Genomic DNA, 18198 nt, shown 5'->3' on the forward strand with positions numbered 1-18198 from the left:
GAATGAATAAAAATTTTAAAACACTGCTTATTATATACTGCATATGTGGTGTGCCTAAGTGCACAAATGTGTAGCATATGCATTCAATGTCTGCAGAAGCAAGAAGTGGGCACACGATTCTCTAGGACTGGAGTTACAGGCATCTGTTAGCTGCTTTGTGAGCTCTGGGAACTGAACCTGAGTCTTCTGCAAGAACAGCAAGTGCTCTAAACCACAAAGCCAACTGTCCAGCTTCTAAAGTAGGTAATTTTTAAATTTTTTTATTTACATTCAATTTCACAAAACAACCTATTCCTTTTCTACATTTTAATGTGTAGATAATATCAAATGCTTGTCATAAAATTCAAAAATTTGTCACTCTAGAGGGATACAAAAATCTTATTTGTTCTGTTCAGTTTTTTTCCTTTATGTTTAGAATGCTATTAGCACATTTCTTTAAGCTGATTCTCTATCAGTTTAAAAAGAACAGAAAACTAAAGAGGATACTCTGTGGATACATTGCTGTCCAGCATTCAACAGTGCTCTTCATATGGTTCCTGATAACCATCTTCATCAGATCCAACAAGAACATATTAAAAAGCCAGCTCTGCCCACACTCTGCAGGAGAGGCCCAGCTCTGGCCTGGACTCCACAGTGGGATGTAGGTGACTTCGAAGACTGTACTTGTCTCTTCTTGTTGTGAGCATGAAACCACCAGTTGAACTTTCTGTGGGAAGCTTAGTTAAAAGTCTGGATTTTGGTTCAGAAGAGAAACAAGCAGCATATGCAAATACAAGGTGACTCCAGGGTTACAGAGACAGATAGGCAGAAATTAAAGGGGGTAGAGTGAACCCCAGTAAGTGGTTAGTTCTGGGCTGGAGATAAAAATCGAAGCATTCTTAGTATGACAGTTAATATGAGTGTGAGCCAGCTATGTAAATAACATGACCCAGCAGGGTCCAGTGACAGGGAAGATTTGGACCCCACAGTGGCAAGGTTTTTTGGCTCTATAGTATCCAAGATTTCTTATGCTATTGGAATGAAGGTAGAGTAAAAAAAAAATTATAATACTATCACCAAATAGCCACAATCATTAAGGGTTTCTTGTCACTAGGCTCTGAAGATAAGAGTTAAAATAATTCAAGTGTCTGAACATGTAATTTTGTAATACTATGTTTGGGTTCTACATCCCTCAGAGATTTCCACCAAGACCTTTCTGGCTAGGTTTGAAATAAAAGATAGGACTGCTGCCTAATGCATACTGGGCAGCCATGGGAGAAAGCCTGCAGGCACTTGCCCAAGGCTCAGTGAGCAGATGGCCACAGGCACAAAACCATCACAGCAATTGGCACTTTGTCGGGTACCAGGAGCAGGAAAGGGCCTGGAAAAGTCCTTCCCTGGCTGCCCTTCCCTCAGAAGCATATTGGGAGCACAGGATGGGGAAGATGCCTGCTCACTGCCAACTGGAGTTGAGCTGCCCTTTGAAGTCCAGGCTGCTGCAGCCTCCTGGGGTGACAAGCTGGTGCATTTCAGTAACCAGAGTGGATCTGAAGGAAGTGTGCACCCATTTCATCTAGTATGGTGAGAGCCCTCAGATTCCATTGAAAGCTGCCTCATGGGATGGTGATATCACAAGATGGTAGAGAGTTCGGAGTCCTCTGCAGATTTTCCTGGATGGTTAAGTACTTGGTATGAGCTTTTCTGATTCAGAAGTCTCACATGTGTTAATAGAGGCACAAGCAATGTGTTTTCCAAGAAGTACCACTGGAAGGGTCATTACCATAGAAATCTAATTTATAGAGGTTTGCTAATGTGGAATTTCCAATTTCAATTTAATTTTTAAATAAACTTGTGCTTATCTCTAAGACATAAGGAGATAGGTATAGATAGTCAAAATGATTATAGTGAAACAAATAAGCATACTTTTTACCTCACATGGTCATCCCTTGGTGTGTGTCCAGAACACAAATCTAGAATATAATAAGTATAATCTACTCTTGTCATCACTCCACCACTGGGTCCCAGATGTGGCTCATCCCATGTATTTCTCTCCTCTCCCTTATATGCCTTGTCCCCTCCTCCATGTTCCCTGTGTCCCACGGCTTTTCTGTCTTTCTCTCTGTACTTGATTTCTTTTCTACAAGTTCAAGAGAGAATCCAGAGCTTCTCATGTGGACATTGAATTCTGTCAATGAGCTATACTCAAGCCCTGCCTCCTTTTGTTAAGATGTCTCATACAAGTTGTATCTTGGAATATTCTTGTAACTGGCATCACTTAATAAGTGATAACCTAAAGACCCATCCACATTGTAGCAAATGGTAAGATATCCCTTCAGAAAGCCAGACAAGATTCCCTGTTTGTATACATCAATTTCCTTCTTTAAAAACCAGGAGCACTGGCTGCTCTGGCAGAGGACTCAGATTTGGTTCCCACCACACACAGGATTGCTCACAACCTCCTGTTCCAGAATACCAAATGTCTCTTCTGACCTCTGAGGGCACCAGGCACACTGGTGGTACATAGATATTTATGTCTGTAAATCATTGGTAAGTAGAAACTAAAATATTGTTCACTGAAGATCCAAAATTTTTCAATATAAGGACTTGCTTTATTTCTATTGCTTAATATTTCAAACCAATACCTTGAACTTGTTGAACTGTAGACCATTGTATCACATTAAACACACAAACACACACACACATACACACACCAGTTTAGTCCTTAATTAACTTGTTGAATCCACAGTAAATAAAAAGGTCTAATTTCTAATTAGAATCTAATTTCTAGATTTTACCTACAAAAAAAAAATAATCTGTCAACTGAATTTCACTACAGAGAACTTCCATCAAGTCTTACTCTGGTAGGGATAATATGACTCTAAAATTTACATAACAATTATATTAGTCTCTTCTGCATCTTCAAACCAGTTTGGTATAGTTGAGGGTTGCTTCTATTCTTTTATTTATTCAGTAAAAAAGTCACAGGCAATGTACCTCACTCCCCCCTGGCTACAACTTTTCTCCTTTAAATAGACAGGCTGTGTTGCTTCCTAGGGTTAAGACTTTTGAAGGAAGGAAAGCTGATTGTCTTATGTCTTATACCATTTGATGATAAAGGGGACTGCTGTCTCTGCAGCCTGACCCTTCTAGTGAGGAAGTAGTAAGGAGTTTTTGATGGCAAAGCTACAATCAGCTACCAACTGAACAAGTTATTCTATGATAGTATTTCATAATAGCAGATTGATAGTCACATACACATATGCCTTTAGAAAATATACAGAGCAAATATTTTAGCGAAAGATGTTAGCACTATAATCTGTGAACACATAAAATTATCAAATTTGTTTTAAAATGAGATTTTAAAATGCTATCCAAAGATACAATAAGCATGCAAATAAAATATAATGTAAATAATTGAGGCATATGCAAATGAGGTTTAGTTAATAAACAACATCAATAAACCCATATCTATCCACCACAACAAAATACACATTGAAAATTGTTCCCCTCAGAAATCAGAAAGATAAATCAGTTCTTCTCATTTTTCTAACTGAGAAGTAAGTTTTATCACTTCTGAGGAAACTTCCCCGCTCTCACTCCTTATTAACACAAAGAATGACTTCTGTCTGCTCTGGGGTGCCCTGAGCTCCTGGTCAGACTGCATCTCTCAGCTTAGTGTAAGAGAAGGTGGCGATCGTCCACAGGCTAGGATTGGCTCTGCAAAACCATCCTCTTCTTAAAATCAGGCTCTAAAGTGCAGTCCTACTAAGGAATCCTTATATTTAACTCTGTGTTCTCCAATTTTTTTTAAATGAAATACCCCTTTCTCCTCACCTCTGTGAGCCCAGTAGAACAGGGCATGGCTGCCAGGCTACTTGGTTAAAAGCCTGTCCTTTTATTTCCCCAACAATTTCCTGCACCTAGGACAAAAATCTTGATCTACCATGCACACAGGCCTAAAGTTGGGCTCATTTTAATATGAACTATCTGAAATCTACTTTCATTTTCTTTATGAATCCCTTGTTGGGAGAGCTATCTGAACAAAATGAAATTCTTCTCAGAATATATACAAATTCACTGCAGGTGAATTCCTTCTCCTAGGAAAGCCTACATCACCCCGTACAATTGTACTGGTAAGTGTTAGCACATAGCACATAGCACATAGCACATAACTTAGCATTTAAACTTGAGTACCTCCAGCCAGGATCTTTTCTTCCAGCTCTGCCATCTGCTTCTTATAGGCCCTCAAAGCTGCTTCTTTGAAGGAAGGTCGGATTCTCTTTGGCTTCATGACCTCTGGTGGCTCTACAGGGAGGTTTTGGTTTTCATCTTCTGCTAATTCCATTTCAACTGCTGGTTCATTTAAGGTTTCCAGTTCTCCTTCACTAGTGATGTCATCAGCCTGCCCATCATAGCCCTCGTCTTGTGGGGTCTCATAAGGAGTTTCATAGGAAGGGTGGTCATAGTCTTTAATGTGTTCATCTACTTCAGTGACACTAGTCCTGTTCTCTAGCTTAGCCAGGACCTGCTCCATCACTTCAACGTAATCTGTCTCACTGTCAGCCACTGGTTCACAGTAATCGTCCTCTTCCTCAGCTTTATAGTAATAGGGTTCTGTGTAGATATCAGAGTCAAGGGTGGTACTTGACTCATTTGCAGTGGATTGAGATAATGTCCGAAATCTCCCCATTAAGGAAGAGCCGCTGTCCTCACACCCACTGAGACTCTGGGTGCTCTTGTTCCACACCACCTCCAGGGCTGACTTTGCCCTCTGAAGAGTAGATCCAAATTTGGGGAACTTAAAGGTCTTATCAGAAAGGTCAATGCTTAGCCGACTATGCCAGGATTTGGGCTGGGCCCCCTCAGAATCATGGCTTTGCAATTCACTTTGACTTCGATACATCATGGGTGGGTGGCTTTGGTTGGGGTACAGGTCATTAGAATTGGCTTCCTGATAAGAATCATACTGGCCAACCCACTGGCCTTGTGGTTCATTATCCAATCCAGGGCATGGAGAAGAGTTGTCATCCTGGGTTAAATCATAGCTTTCAGAGTCATCTTGCAGGTCGCTGGGGCACTTGCCTAGGTCATCTAGATCTTTGCTGGAGATATCCAGCTGTTGGTCAGACAAACTGTTGGTGTCGTAGTCAAAAGGTTCCTGGGTGGATGAATCTAAACCAACATCAGTTCCTTGGCCTGCTTGATTCCACTCCTTCCATGGAGACAGGTCCTCGTGCAGTGAGAGCTGGGAACCACTATAATTGCTTCGGTCTCCAGATGCACACACCATGCTGTTGCTCATGCCACTGTCTACTGTTTCTGTATTCTCAATTTTTCCCTGTTCTGACATTGCCGGAATACTTCCATCCAAACCCTGGTCCTCTGGACTATGGTACAAGGCAGGCATGCCCTCCTGCTTCCTCTGCCAAAGTTCCCGGTCAGAAGAGGAAAGGAGGGAGCTCCCATTAGTTCGACAGAAAAACTGACTTTCAGAAAAATCCTCTGAATAAGACTGACACAATTTGGAAAAATCTGATTCAGAGCGACTAAGTTTAGGAGTGAAGAAGTCACTCTGTGAATGCCAGAGTGGTGTGGCCTCCACATAGTGAGGTGTTTGCTTTTCCGGGGTACTTGATGCTGGCGGTTGGGAGGGCCGTTTACTGTAGTCTGACTTCTGGGTTCTGCTGTTAGATGCTTTGCTCTTAGTTCGAGCACTGTGTGACTTTGAACTCAATTTAGAACTTCCCTTTGCTGGAGAGTCAGCATAGCTGCTTCTGCTGAGGTCCGACTCCAGCTCTCTGTCACTGTCATTTGGTGACAGCCATGCATTCTTCTTGGCTTTGGGCTCAGGCGTGGATAGCTTCATATCCATGCTTTCGTATGTCTGGGAAGATGGTAACACCCCTTTCTCCTTCCGTTCTCTGATATCATAAGTTAGAATGTCTGTAGAGATTCCGATGCCTGTGCCTTTGAGCTTGTATGATTTCTTTAAGACAGAATCCCTTTGCTGAGGGGTTTCAAAGTACACTAGGATGGGTCGAGGTTTTGCATTTGGGCAATCCCTTTGCTGCCCTATCCTCTGAGCAAATTCAATCTTAATAGCATTTGGTACATCTGAGAAACCCATTTTATCTACAAGAATTTGGTACACCACACTTTCCACATATTCATGTCTTTCTTCAGGCACATTTAAAAACCTCAGGCTAACTTTACTCCCCATGTGACCCAAGTGTTTAATGTAATCATGAATGTCTCTAGTTTCCCTTCGAGCCTGGACAAACCCTGTCCGAAGCTGTTCAATCTCGCTCTGCACTACCTCCACACTGCTGGAGATTTCATCGATAGAGTACTTGAGAGCATTCACGTGCCCTCGGAGTTCGGAAAGTTCTGTTTCAATCTGACTTATACCCTGAAGCTCTTTAAAGATCATTTCCATGACATCATGGGTTTGGCTTATGCAGCCAGAGGAGCTGAACCCTGGCTCCAAGACATTCGTCTTTGGGTTTCGAGCAGTTCTGTCTAAAGATTTGCTTCTTATCCCCCAGGTTTTCTTCACAGTGCTCAACTCCGAGTCTGAGGAGACGCACTCTTGGCTCTTCTTCCATTTCCTCAGTTTCCGTAGGGCACCCAGTTTTAAGGTGTGGAGGGTGCGCTCCCCATCTGAACTGCCCTCAGAGGGTGCCAAGCTGCTGGAGCTCTTCCTGTTACGTCTGACTGGCATGGTGTGTGTTGACTGAACCTGGTTGTCCGTGCTGCTCCTTAGCTCATTGAAGGATTCAGAGTACGAGCTCTCAATAGAAGACAGCTCCTGAAGCAGGTCCTCATCACTGTTGGTCACGGCTGTTTGCAGACCATTGGTGATAGCAACTCGGTAACTGAATGTGGGTGACAGGGAGAAGTCTTTGTGACCTTCTTTGTCTTCTATGGAGAAGTTACGGGTGGATGAGCACTTTGTAATCTTTTTTACAGTGCTTTTCAGGGCATTTGACAATTTAGGGGCTTTGGTGTGGTCAGCAGTAGGGAAATCTTGATCTTTTTTCTGCTGACGATTCTCTTTCTTTTTGGTTGTATTTCCCAATTTCTTTGTAAACATTCCTTTGCAAAGCTTATGTATATAAGCTAAAATCAAGCTCTTAATGAGACTGGCCACCATGGAGAGCAATGAGGGTGAGCTTTTCTAATCCAAGGACATGAACAAGGCACTGGGATGGTAGTCTGTAAACCCAAGGCCAGCATTCTTGTTCACCAGTGCCATCAACTACCAGCAAGAGCAGGATAGCAGATGATGGTCCCCTAGGAAGTCATGGGTCTGTGGACTCCACCAGCCCAGCTTCTCCACTTCTCTGGAATGGAGGCTTCATAGCTCTTTCATGTCCATGTAACTTCATGCTGTGTCTGAAAAGGAAGAAATGCTATAATGAATACCAGAATTCGAGTCCACATTCTTCCCATTTCTAACGTTTCCCAAGGTATTTGTGATATGTGACGTGTGCAAAATTACAGAAGAGGCATGCAGTTCCCGGAATGTAAATCGAAATGCATTCATTGTATGACGCCCTTTCCTAAATTATTTACTGCAATTGAAATGGTGACAGAAGGTATTAGAATAACTTTAAAAACTTAATAAAATGACAATTTGAACATGGCCGTGATGCCATGTTAGGATTACTTTAAAAAGTTAATAGATGATAATTTGAATGTGGTCATGTTACCATCTCCACTCTACATCTTTTCCTAAATTCACATTTACTAACAGAAATATAAAGAAATAAGTATATTCTCCCTACCCTAGACTCTCCAAATTTACCATATTTATAGGAACCATGTTTTTTAAGACTTTTTCCATGCAGGCAAGACTTTTTACACTAGAAATAACTTCTTGCTCTTATAGGAATTCAATCATTGAGCATCCCTTAAACAAAGATTAAAATAATCAAAACTAATAATTATTTCCAATGATGAATAATTGCTAAGAGATCAATGTAGACATCCAGTCTGACAGTGGACAAACAGGAATTGAAACACCTTTTAAGATTATTTTAAATTGAGCAGTGGAAACAATAAAAGGCATAGTACAGCTGCCTTAAAACTAGAGGACACTAAAAGCGAACTGTAAGACTCATGGCTTGAAAGAGCATTGCCAGCTTAAAGCACTGGCACAACCACCTGGCGATGTGGCTGAAAATTCAACCTTGTTGTTTACTAGGAACATCATCAAAACTGGATTCTCAAGCCGCCAAATAAAATTGTACCACAGATGAAACAAGCATACAGATAATCAATAAGGAACTGGCCAGATTCCTTCCTGAGATTTGTTTTTGAAGTGTGATTGACAGACAACCATTACACCTTCATGACAGATTCTTTCGCAGACAACAGCAAGAAAAAATTCACTTTCAAAGCCACTGACTACATGGCATGCTGCCTTCTCTATGATAGACTCTCAAAAGATTTGTGAAGTATTTTATCATTGAAATATATCCCAGGATAACAATAACACCAAATTCTTTGCTCATGATTGAAGAATGTATTTGGGTAAACAGCCTAGTATAATTCACTAAAGGATACATCATAATCTTCATGAAGTTTTTGGAGTCTGCCTCCCTCCATTTGGAACACTTCCAGTTTCACTTCAGTCAGGCACCATGGGGACTTGGGAGTACACACTGTGGCAGAAAGCCAAGCTTCTCAAGGGAAGGGGTATGTGAATGAGGAAGGCAGGAGAGCAGATGCAGAGAGAGAAGTGAGAGAGGCTAAAAATGCCCAAGCCTTAGAGGACAGCCACCTTGAGAGTTGCAGGTGCGCTTTTCTGGAATGATTTCTGACTCATTCACAATTAGAAGCCAGCATTTATTTTCTACTAATAAATGGTGCTGAGAAGTTGACTCCTGAATTAAATGTGTTCAAAAACTTCATTATGCATATCTGTGATCTCTCCTTATAAAGAAAAGACTTAGGAAAATTAAGCTAGATTGGGACACATGAATCATTTTCAATGAGTTTTGGAAGAATGAAGTGTTCTACCAATTTCTTCAATCTAAAATACTAAGTTTACCACGCCCACACATGGTGTCTGTGCTTTGCTGACATAAAAGCAGTAATTCTGTGACTGTGTCTAATGTTCTCATACCAGGACTATATGACTTTCATTGTGATTCAGAATTGTCACTGTGGATGAGAATACTTAGAAGAAGCACTATCCAATTGGAAGTCCTGTCCCAGTAAACACAACCCAAGAGCATGCATCTGTAACTGCCCTGAGGAATCACCTTTCTCTGTATCACAAATATACAGAATGGTTTAGACACTATAGCCCTGCACTCATCTTTACCTCAGTAATCAATACTCTGAGGGCTCAGACCTAATATAAAGCTTATATTCTATAATATGTTGATGGATATAAAGCATGTATGTACGGGACAATAATGGCAGGTAGGACTTGGTATGAGGAAGCAGGTCAGTAGGGTGTATAATTTTGGTGACTATATGATACCCTGGCCCCTTCCTATTACCGTTTCCTGGTGGTTGTGACGTGGCCACCCTCCTCCTCGCTCAGCTCCACGGCATTGTGCCTCACTACAAGGTTAGAAACTGAGAGCCAAGTAGGCATAGACTAAATCTCTGCTTTCTTCACCCAGGCACTGATGGCAGATGGGTTTTCTGGGGACAAAAATACTCTACTATATCTTCCTAATGCTAAATCTTCTTTCAAACACAAAATTTCTCTAAAGCCAATATGATTAGTATATGAAAATCTTACTACTGAAAGCACCCTGAAATTCTCAGGAGCATATGGCTCCAACAAAATTATTTAAGGGACTGTTCTCTCTGTTTTTAATTCAGTGTTGTGTATTTTTCTAAGCTTTTCTTTCTGTACCCAGTTCCTTTGCCTTGCCCTTCTACCACATCTTTTGTGAATATCTACAAAATGTCTATGTTATCTTAGACCTATCAAAGATCAGCTTCAGTCTGGCTAAATCCTGGATTTTGACAATTAGTCCTTTTTGCTCCTATAGAACCTTGAATGTATCTCCATTAAGAAAGCCCCACAATAACCATTTACATAAAATATTTTACCTATGTATCTATCTACCTTCCAAATTTGACTGCAAACTGCTGAAAAGCAAGGACCATTTGGCTTTAACTATTTACATTGCTTGCTACATCATATTTTTTCAATACCACATCAGCTAAATGAACAAATACATAAACAGGAGAACATATTCACTAACTCACTAACTCACAAATTGAAAAAATAAAGTCAAAGAAGGCAGAAAGGGTTGACCTTGGCCCAAACAGTACAAAGAAGATACCTTGAGAAAGATGGTCATAGTGGGCCATGGCTATAACTCCAGAACATGGAAGGATGAGGCAGGAGAATCATCATCAGATGCCAGGCTGTGATATATAGTGATTTCCAGCCAGAAAAACCTGGAACAAACTGAGAATCTATCTCAAAAAACCAAAACACCTTTATAGCCTTAGAGTCACTGATTTGTCAAATGTCTGTGTCCAGTACTAAAAGAGGCATCTCTATTATCCACTCTAAGGCCCAGTGAACATTGTGGAAGATGGAGTGACAGGAACATATGTGGGAACATCAGGAAAGTACTAAGAAATGCTGTCTTCCAGATGTGACATGTCTGTTGCAGTCATGAACACAGCTATGTTCCTTCTGTATAAGTCTGTCATGAATGCATATACGTGTATGTGTGTATATGCAGGCACACACACGTGTACACACAGGCTTGAAAGCAGAAGTAGGTCTAGATTAAGAAGAAGAGGAAGAAGGAGAAGAGGAGGAGAAGGAGGAAGAGGAGGAAGAGGGTATACAGATGTGTATACACATGTATATACATGTATGTGTATACAGATATTCTCTGTTCTTCAGTTTATTCCATATAAAATGATATTCTGGTGAGGAAAAAACCAACAGAAATGGGGGGGGGGACAGAAACAGCACATAGTCATCTATTTCTCAAATACTGCTATTCAAGGGCTCCCGTATGCTCTTTTCCTTTGTTGTGTTTAATTTCACAGCACACATCATATTACATAATGAAATTTGAAAGTAGAAATTAAGATTTAGGGAGGCAAACCATTGAAGATTAAACCACTGGCTGTTGCTGTGGGAAGTCTTAATGTTAACGTTTAGTTGTTATTTACTCTATACCAACCACTATAAAGCTTCTGATTTTTCATCTCTATAATATTTGTAGGAAAGAAGTTGAGATGTTGAACTTTGGGAAATTTCTGCTAGATCATGCAACTAACAAGCAATATACCCTTTGGCTCTGAGCTCCAGATTTGGATTAAGGTATAAAAATTCTGAAACTAGCCTTAATGAAATCATGTTTGTTGACTAACTAATTCATTTTGTAAGGGAGCTGTTCAATGTGACTCAAGTTGAATAATCTGCATGGACTAAAGAGTTAATTAACTTTTAAAAGAAGTAGCAATTCATGGCTAGATCTCTACCTGAACTGAGTTAATGCATTTTCGGGTCAAGACATGATTTTATGGTTCTTACCAAAAGCATGCAAGTCAGAGACCTGAGAGTTCACAGTTAATTTTCATGGAGAAGAAGGGAAACAAAGATGCTGGGCTGATTAAAATGTAGACCATCTGCCTCCCCAGTCCCCTGATTCTGGGCTTGATCATGAGGCTGACTCAACTCTGACCTTGACCCTGGCCCAGGAGCCTGAGCTTGCTACCTGATTTTCAGATGTCCTATTTACTATTTTATTATCTGCTTAATTCTGGACAGATATGTTGGACTTATTCGTTCATGGCATTTATTTTTAAAACTTTAATATATATATATTAAAATATATATTAATTATATATTATTATTCAAATAATTAAAAATATAAACGTATTTTGCTTACATGTATGTATGTGCACCACGTGCAGGCAGTACCTACAGAAGTCAGAAGAGGGCACTGAATTCCTTGGAACTAAAGTTACAGGTGGTTATGAGCTGCCATTGAGCCAGCTCTCCAGCCAACTGACTTTTCTTCTACACTGACTTTACCTTAGCCACAGTCCTCTGAAATTAGGGATACAGTGAATCCCCAAAGCGACACAGCATGCAAGTCTCTACTTTCACAATAGCATCCTGATAGTGAAGACCTTACGCTAAATGTTATGGTCACTTTAAAACAATTTTTCCTAGCTAAGGAGATACTCAGCCAGTAAAGTGCTTTCTGTGCAAGCACTGAGGACCTGAGTTTGGATCTCCAAAACCCACAGGAGGAAAACAAAAAGCCAGACACAGTGGCTTGTTCTTGTAATTCCAAAGCTAAAGTGGTAGAGAAAAATGGACTCTCTTCCTGGGGCTTAAACAAGATAGTGACTGAAACATTCAAAGCTGAACTCTGACCTCTACAGGTAGGTAGATACACACATGTGCATGTAGACTTGCATACAAACATATCCACAAATCCCATACATGGAAGCTCATAGTTGTAAGGCCAGCACTGAATGAGAGTCTGATACAGGAGGTTCAGGATGATTTCAAGGCCAGTCTATGCTACACAGTGAAACTGTCTCAAATTTAGTTCTTCTAAACATAAATATTAGTGACATAGAAACATAGTGTATCAAGTTGACAACAAAGTTTGTGGCGGTTCAGAAAATAGTTGATTCAAAGTTACTTCCTGTCTGGTGGAAAGGCAGAGCTGAGAAGAGGAAGTGAAGCTTAGGTAAGATAGGACAAAGCAGATGATGAGTGAACAGGATAAAATCAAAGATCAAATGTCCAATTATTCTAAAATGTCTTCACAGAGGTGATGAAGATTTATATTTATTTAACAAATACTTTCATAAGAACTAGCAAAAGAACTATGTGTACAATGTAACAAAGTCCCAGGGATGACAATTGTGAGAGCCCAGAATACTGTGCTGTTGCTTACATTCATGATCCCATGTGTTACAGGCTGGGTTCCTCACGTGATGTATAGTAGATGGTCATTTGGCATGTGCTCTTGAATGGAATTATGACACCTGGTTCCTTCCTCTCTCTTTTTAAGAATCATTCATTCATTCACATTATAGATGCAGCCCTCTTGGCCCCCCCTTCCTTGTAGAGCTCCTTCTCCATCTGCCTTCCTTCTCACCTCTGAGAGGGCGGCCCCTCCTTGAATCTCCCCACCCTGGTGCATCAAGTCTGTGCAGAGTGGATGTGCATAATCCTTCCTCTTCGTCCCCTATGTTTCTCTTCACTCTCCTCACACTAAATACCATCTCATAGATGCAAAGTCAAGGGGACTAGACAGACTAAAATAGTCCTAAGTTGTAAGTCAAAACAGATCTTTTCTTTTTATAAACTTAACTACTTCAATTGTTTGGTTACAGAAACTATGGTGATCCCCAGAGTATCACATGCTTAGGGAAGGTATTGGTTATTTTGTCTTTCTAAAAGAAGAATCAGTACATCACAGACACTAAAATGATCTAACAGAAATAGGCCTGTAAAGGTGTGATGCTTAGTGTATGCAACAGCTTCACATACCCTAGAATCACCCGGTAGAGAGAGACTCTCTGAAGGACTGTCAACATCAGTCCTGTGGGCATGTCTGTGAGGGATTGTCTTGATTGTTAATTGGTTTAGGCAGATCCAACCACTGCGGACAGCAACCCTGCCTAGGCAGGAGATCCTGAACATCATAAAAGTAGACAAACCTAGCTAAGCACTAGACTTAACAAACACTGATTCTCCCCATGCTCGTGAATATGATATGACTCTGTCTTAGGCTCCTGCCTTGATTTCTCTGCAATGATGGACTGTAACATGGAGTTTTATGCCTGATAAACCTTTTGTCCTCTAACTTCTAAGAATTTTGTCAGAGCATTTTATCACAACAACAAAATTTATCACAACAACAAAAATGAAATTAGGACAATAAATTATCCTAAATGAAGATCTGAAAGAAAACCATACATTCACTAACCACCTCAGGCTTCTGTACTTGGCTCTGGATATGGCTTCCTACTGCTCCACTTACCACCCTGTGTGTAACTCTGGATGCAGCCTGTTCGGTATTAAAAGTAAGAATTTTAAATGTTAATGAATGTTGCATAGAACAGATCTTAAAGGCTTACATAATTACACTGTCCACTGCCAGCTTCTGCGTTAGAGTATTAAGTCCACTGCAATTCTCCTCACACAAAGGAACTTCAGCTGATTCTAATTCTTGGGTGAAAGCCAAATATTTATGCTTTAAAGCACTCAAGCAAAAATGGGTGTGCCGCTCATTACTAAAATTTAAATTAGTGTCACTTCACAAACTGGCAATTTCATCATTTTCCCAAATTACAGGATGCTTTTAAAGTAAATCCCAAAAGACATTACTTCAAAATGCCTATTAGCAAGACTTCCTTTAAAATGTTCAGGAAAGACACCAGATTCGCTACAAGACAGTTAATACAAGTTCGGGATGAAGAATTTCAGCATCCAGTTCAGATGTTTGGAAATCGGCAGTACTCTTATTACAGACTTCTCGGGTATACATGCAAAGGCTCTTCAGTTCAAAACTGAAACACACTTAGCATCAGCCAGTTTTTGCTTCAGTGATACCTGAGAGCAACCACAGCACCCAGTGCACTGAGAGACCACAACCTGATAATTTTCTAAACACCCCATATTTTCAAAGGCATGTGAGACTATCTTCTGAGTAAATTCCTCTGATTTTGAGGGAAGTATAACTAAGTGACATCCTTGAGAATGGACACTTTCTGAACCCTGTAAAGTTAGTGTCATCCTCCACCAACTAGTCTCCCATTGTCACTGCAGAGATACCTGGCATCACTAAGTCTGGTCACTTGACCATTCCTTCAAGACTGTTACTTTTTTTGCTGACTTTCCAGAGTGCTGGTCGGTCCCCAAGGGCTCACTCTGAGTCATTCTCTGAAAATGCTACTTCCTGCCCTGGGTGTGTGGAGTGGGCGTGGTCATTTTCTTTCCTTAGGCAGCCTAAAGGCAGTGACTAATAAGTGGGGGTTCATATGCCTGGTTCTTTTTCTTATTATAGGGAAACTCCAAATATTAACACTTCCTGTAGGATCATTAAGATCTCTGTTGCAAACATTCTGCAGATCAGGTTTTCACATATACAAGTCAAAAGATACACTGTGCTTATCTATTTCATAGTCTGTTTCCCAGGGAATCTAACTGTAGAAAGTTGATACCAAGGAAACACTGAAGAGATAGCTCTATATGAGACGATATATAAGGATCTAACAACTGATGCTTTGCAAAAAACAGGCCCTGTAGTACATCACAGAAGCAAGATTACCACTCTTACAGCTATAGACTTCAAAGTTATATCAGCAGGAAAAAGTTAAGCAGTACACACAGTATCTTGAATATCTGAAGGGCTCAAGGGAAGAAGTGATTGCACTGTGAGATAGAATGACTATTGTTGGAGTCTCTTGATACAGAGCGGAAACACAATGATTAGCTAGAAGCAATTTCTTACTAATTAAAGGGTAATTCTAAAACTACCTATGTCACCAAACAAATAAATTCTCACTTCCTGTAGCAGATGCTGGAAAAGCTAAGCACCTAGAAGAAGAATTTGTCGTTATGAAGACAAGACTTCAGGTAAGGTTTAAGTCCCAACTTGGGCAGGTTGGCCATTCCACCACTGGGTTTTTAGTCATGGGAGAAAACATTTGTGTTAATTCATTTCAGTTTCCTAGATTTGAGGGCAGCTGTAATTATAGAGACTTTAGTCCAATTTAATAATTTTCACTTAGTTATTTCCCCTGAATCCTCTAAGATAACAAAAGAATTCCATGTTCCCATTCAGGGGTAGAAAACCCATTCTTGCTTGAAGGGAGCTGAGGCATCTTTATAGACAGATATTTGTTTTATTCCCATCAAGACTACCACAAATATTCCCTTGAGCCTGTACTCCAACAACTTGAGTAAAGTTTCAGCATTATTAGTCAACAATTCCCAGGGCCTGTTAATTGAGGCAATAGAGAACATAAAGAAGTTATTGCAAAAGAGAACTGGATTCAGTAGTTTCTCGATGAATGAGGATGGATATACGTTTAAATAGGAAACAATTTATCTCTATATTAGCATATATTATTTAATTTATAGAAGCAAAAGAAATAATAAATGGTCAAGAACAGTCTTGGACTGGGGATATAGCTCAGTGGTAGAACACTTGCTTAGAATATGTGATGCTATAGCTTCAATCCTCAACATGAAAGGAAGAAAAAAAGAAAGAAAGAAAGAAAGAAAGAAAGAAAGAAAGAAAGAAAGAAAGAAGAGGGAGGGAGAGAGGAAGAGAGAGGGAGAGAGAGAGAAAGAAGAAAGAAAGAGAGAGAGAAAGAAAGCATTAATAAATAATAAGTAAATAGCTTTTCTAATAAGATTCATAGATGTTCATGCTACTTGCAAATACTTGGTATTGATCATATCCTACCTTTGAGCTTTCGGCTATTTGACTCCATGCTTACAAAATATGCTTGGTTTTCTCACCACCACAACTCCTAGAGATTGCTAATGGACAAGAGGGAATGATGATGACAGACACCACAGTACACTTGCTGGCTGTGCTTCACATACATCCCTACTAGTAAGCGTTACGTGTACAGGACTGTAGGGGAGTGTGCTTTAGTTATTCCTATTGTGGAAAGAAAAGAACTGTGGCCAGTCATCACTAAGCATCTTTCCCAGCACCATAGCTTTAACAGTGATGACACCTATTTCCAGATACAAGTTAAGACCCTATAAAACCTTAAGCTGGTACTATCTACATATTAAAAAATGATTCTAAATTGCCTACTTATCCACTTTATAAACCATTAAACCATGAAGTACAAACATAGTAAGATAGTGGAAAGGCTCTTCATATTGTACAATAGATATTACCATAGCTTTAAATTTTTAAATTTTTATTTTTTGATATTTGTTTTCATTTTAATTATGTGTGTATGTGTATTTGTGTCTGTGAGTGTGTATGCACATATGAACACATGCACCTGTAGGGGACAGAAAGGGTTTTAGAGCCTCTGGTGCTAGAGATACCTGATATAGTGAGCCACCTAATACAGGTATAGGGACATGAATTCAGGTCATCTGTGAGAGCAGGAAGCACTGGCTCACCCCTCCAGCTCCAGTGTTTTTATCTTTCTAAATTATCATACAAAGTAATGAGCTTCATTATGACATTTTCATGTACATGTATCATATTACTTCATTCTTATGCATACCCTCCCAGATCAGCACTCTTGAAGGTTTATTACAAATTATTTCTCCAGTGAAAGCCCACTAAGTCTCAGCTGCGCTATGCCTGTGAATGATCACCTTGAATAGCCACTAGTGGCATTCTTAATCACTGGTCTGGATGTTGGAAGTGGAGGGGACACATTTGTGAAACATTTTCTGACCTAGCTTTCATCTGCCAGGTATACTTTTCCTGTCCTGCTTAGGAATTCCTTCCTTTGTACCAAGTGTTCAGGTACTTGGCTTCTATCTGGCCACTGCATAGGCAAGAATATAGTTGATGGCATGCTTATAGCTGATGTGCCCTAGGTGTGTTAATTTTCTGAGATACATGTAAGGCTTTGAGAGTAACGAGGCATTGGCATGCGGGGCAGAAGGAGGATTAAGGATGTGCTTTGATTTTAAGAGCACAGAGAATTGCTTTGAGATGAAAAGGCACATGTTTACATGCGGGTCAGCCAGTTTGCTGCTGTCATGTCTGCTGTGCTTTCAAATGAGTTCGGCTGTGGCTAAGTGACCACTGCATCATTTCCCTGCTCAACAAATGACACATTAAACAGTTTAGTCTGGCTAAACTCTGCAGCCCAGCTTTCCCTCTGAGTTCCTTATTGCCAAAAGGCAATGCATGTTTGCCACAACTCTGACATGAAAGATTATTCTGGCTAGTTTCATAGTCAACTTGACACAAGTTAGAGCCACCAGAGAAGAGGGAACCTCAAACGAGAAAATGCTGTAGGCAAGCCTATAGAAAATTTCTTGGTTGGTAATTTATTTGGGAGAGGCTAGCCCATCAGACTTCTGGGCTGGTGATCCTAGGTTCCTTAAGAAAGTGGGCTGAGCAAGCCATGAAGAACAAGCCAGTAACCAACACTCCCCAATGGCTTCCACATCAGCTCCTACCTCGAGGTTCCTGCCCTGTTTGAGTTCCTGCTGTAGGTTCCCTCAATAGATTGTGATTCAGGGTGTGTAAGCCAAAT

The 18198-nt window shown here is 40.3% G+C and overlaps 1 protein-coding gene across 2 annotated transcripts in view; it reads right to left on the minus strand.

Annotated features, from left to right (window-relative positions):
* Unc13c (unc-13 homolog C) overlaps positions 1 to 7185 on the minus strand; it is a 445304-nt gene extending 438119 nt beyond the window's left edge. Inside the window, exon 1 of one of the 2 annotated variants that reach the window (XM_028773588.1) lies at positions 4174 to 7185. In XM_028773588.1, coding sequence (XP_028629421.1) covers positions 4174 to 7132 — 2959 coding nt within the window. In that variant the 5' untranslated portion in view covers positions 7133 to 7185. The remainder of the gene's footprint in view (positions 1 to 4173) is intronic. The other variant, XM_028773589.1, reaches the window with a different exon arrangement.
* Between the last annotated feature and the right edge of the window lie 11013 nt (positions 7186 to 18198).

The sequence above is a fragment of the Grammomys surdaster genome, unplaced genomic scaffold (assembly GCF_004785775.1).
Source record: "Grammomys surdaster isolate TR1022 unplaced genomic scaffold, NIH_TR_1.0 231, whole genome shotgun sequence".
NCBI classification, from domain to species: Eukaryota; Metazoa; Chordata; class Mammalia; order Rodentia; family Muridae; genus Grammomys; species Grammomys surdaster.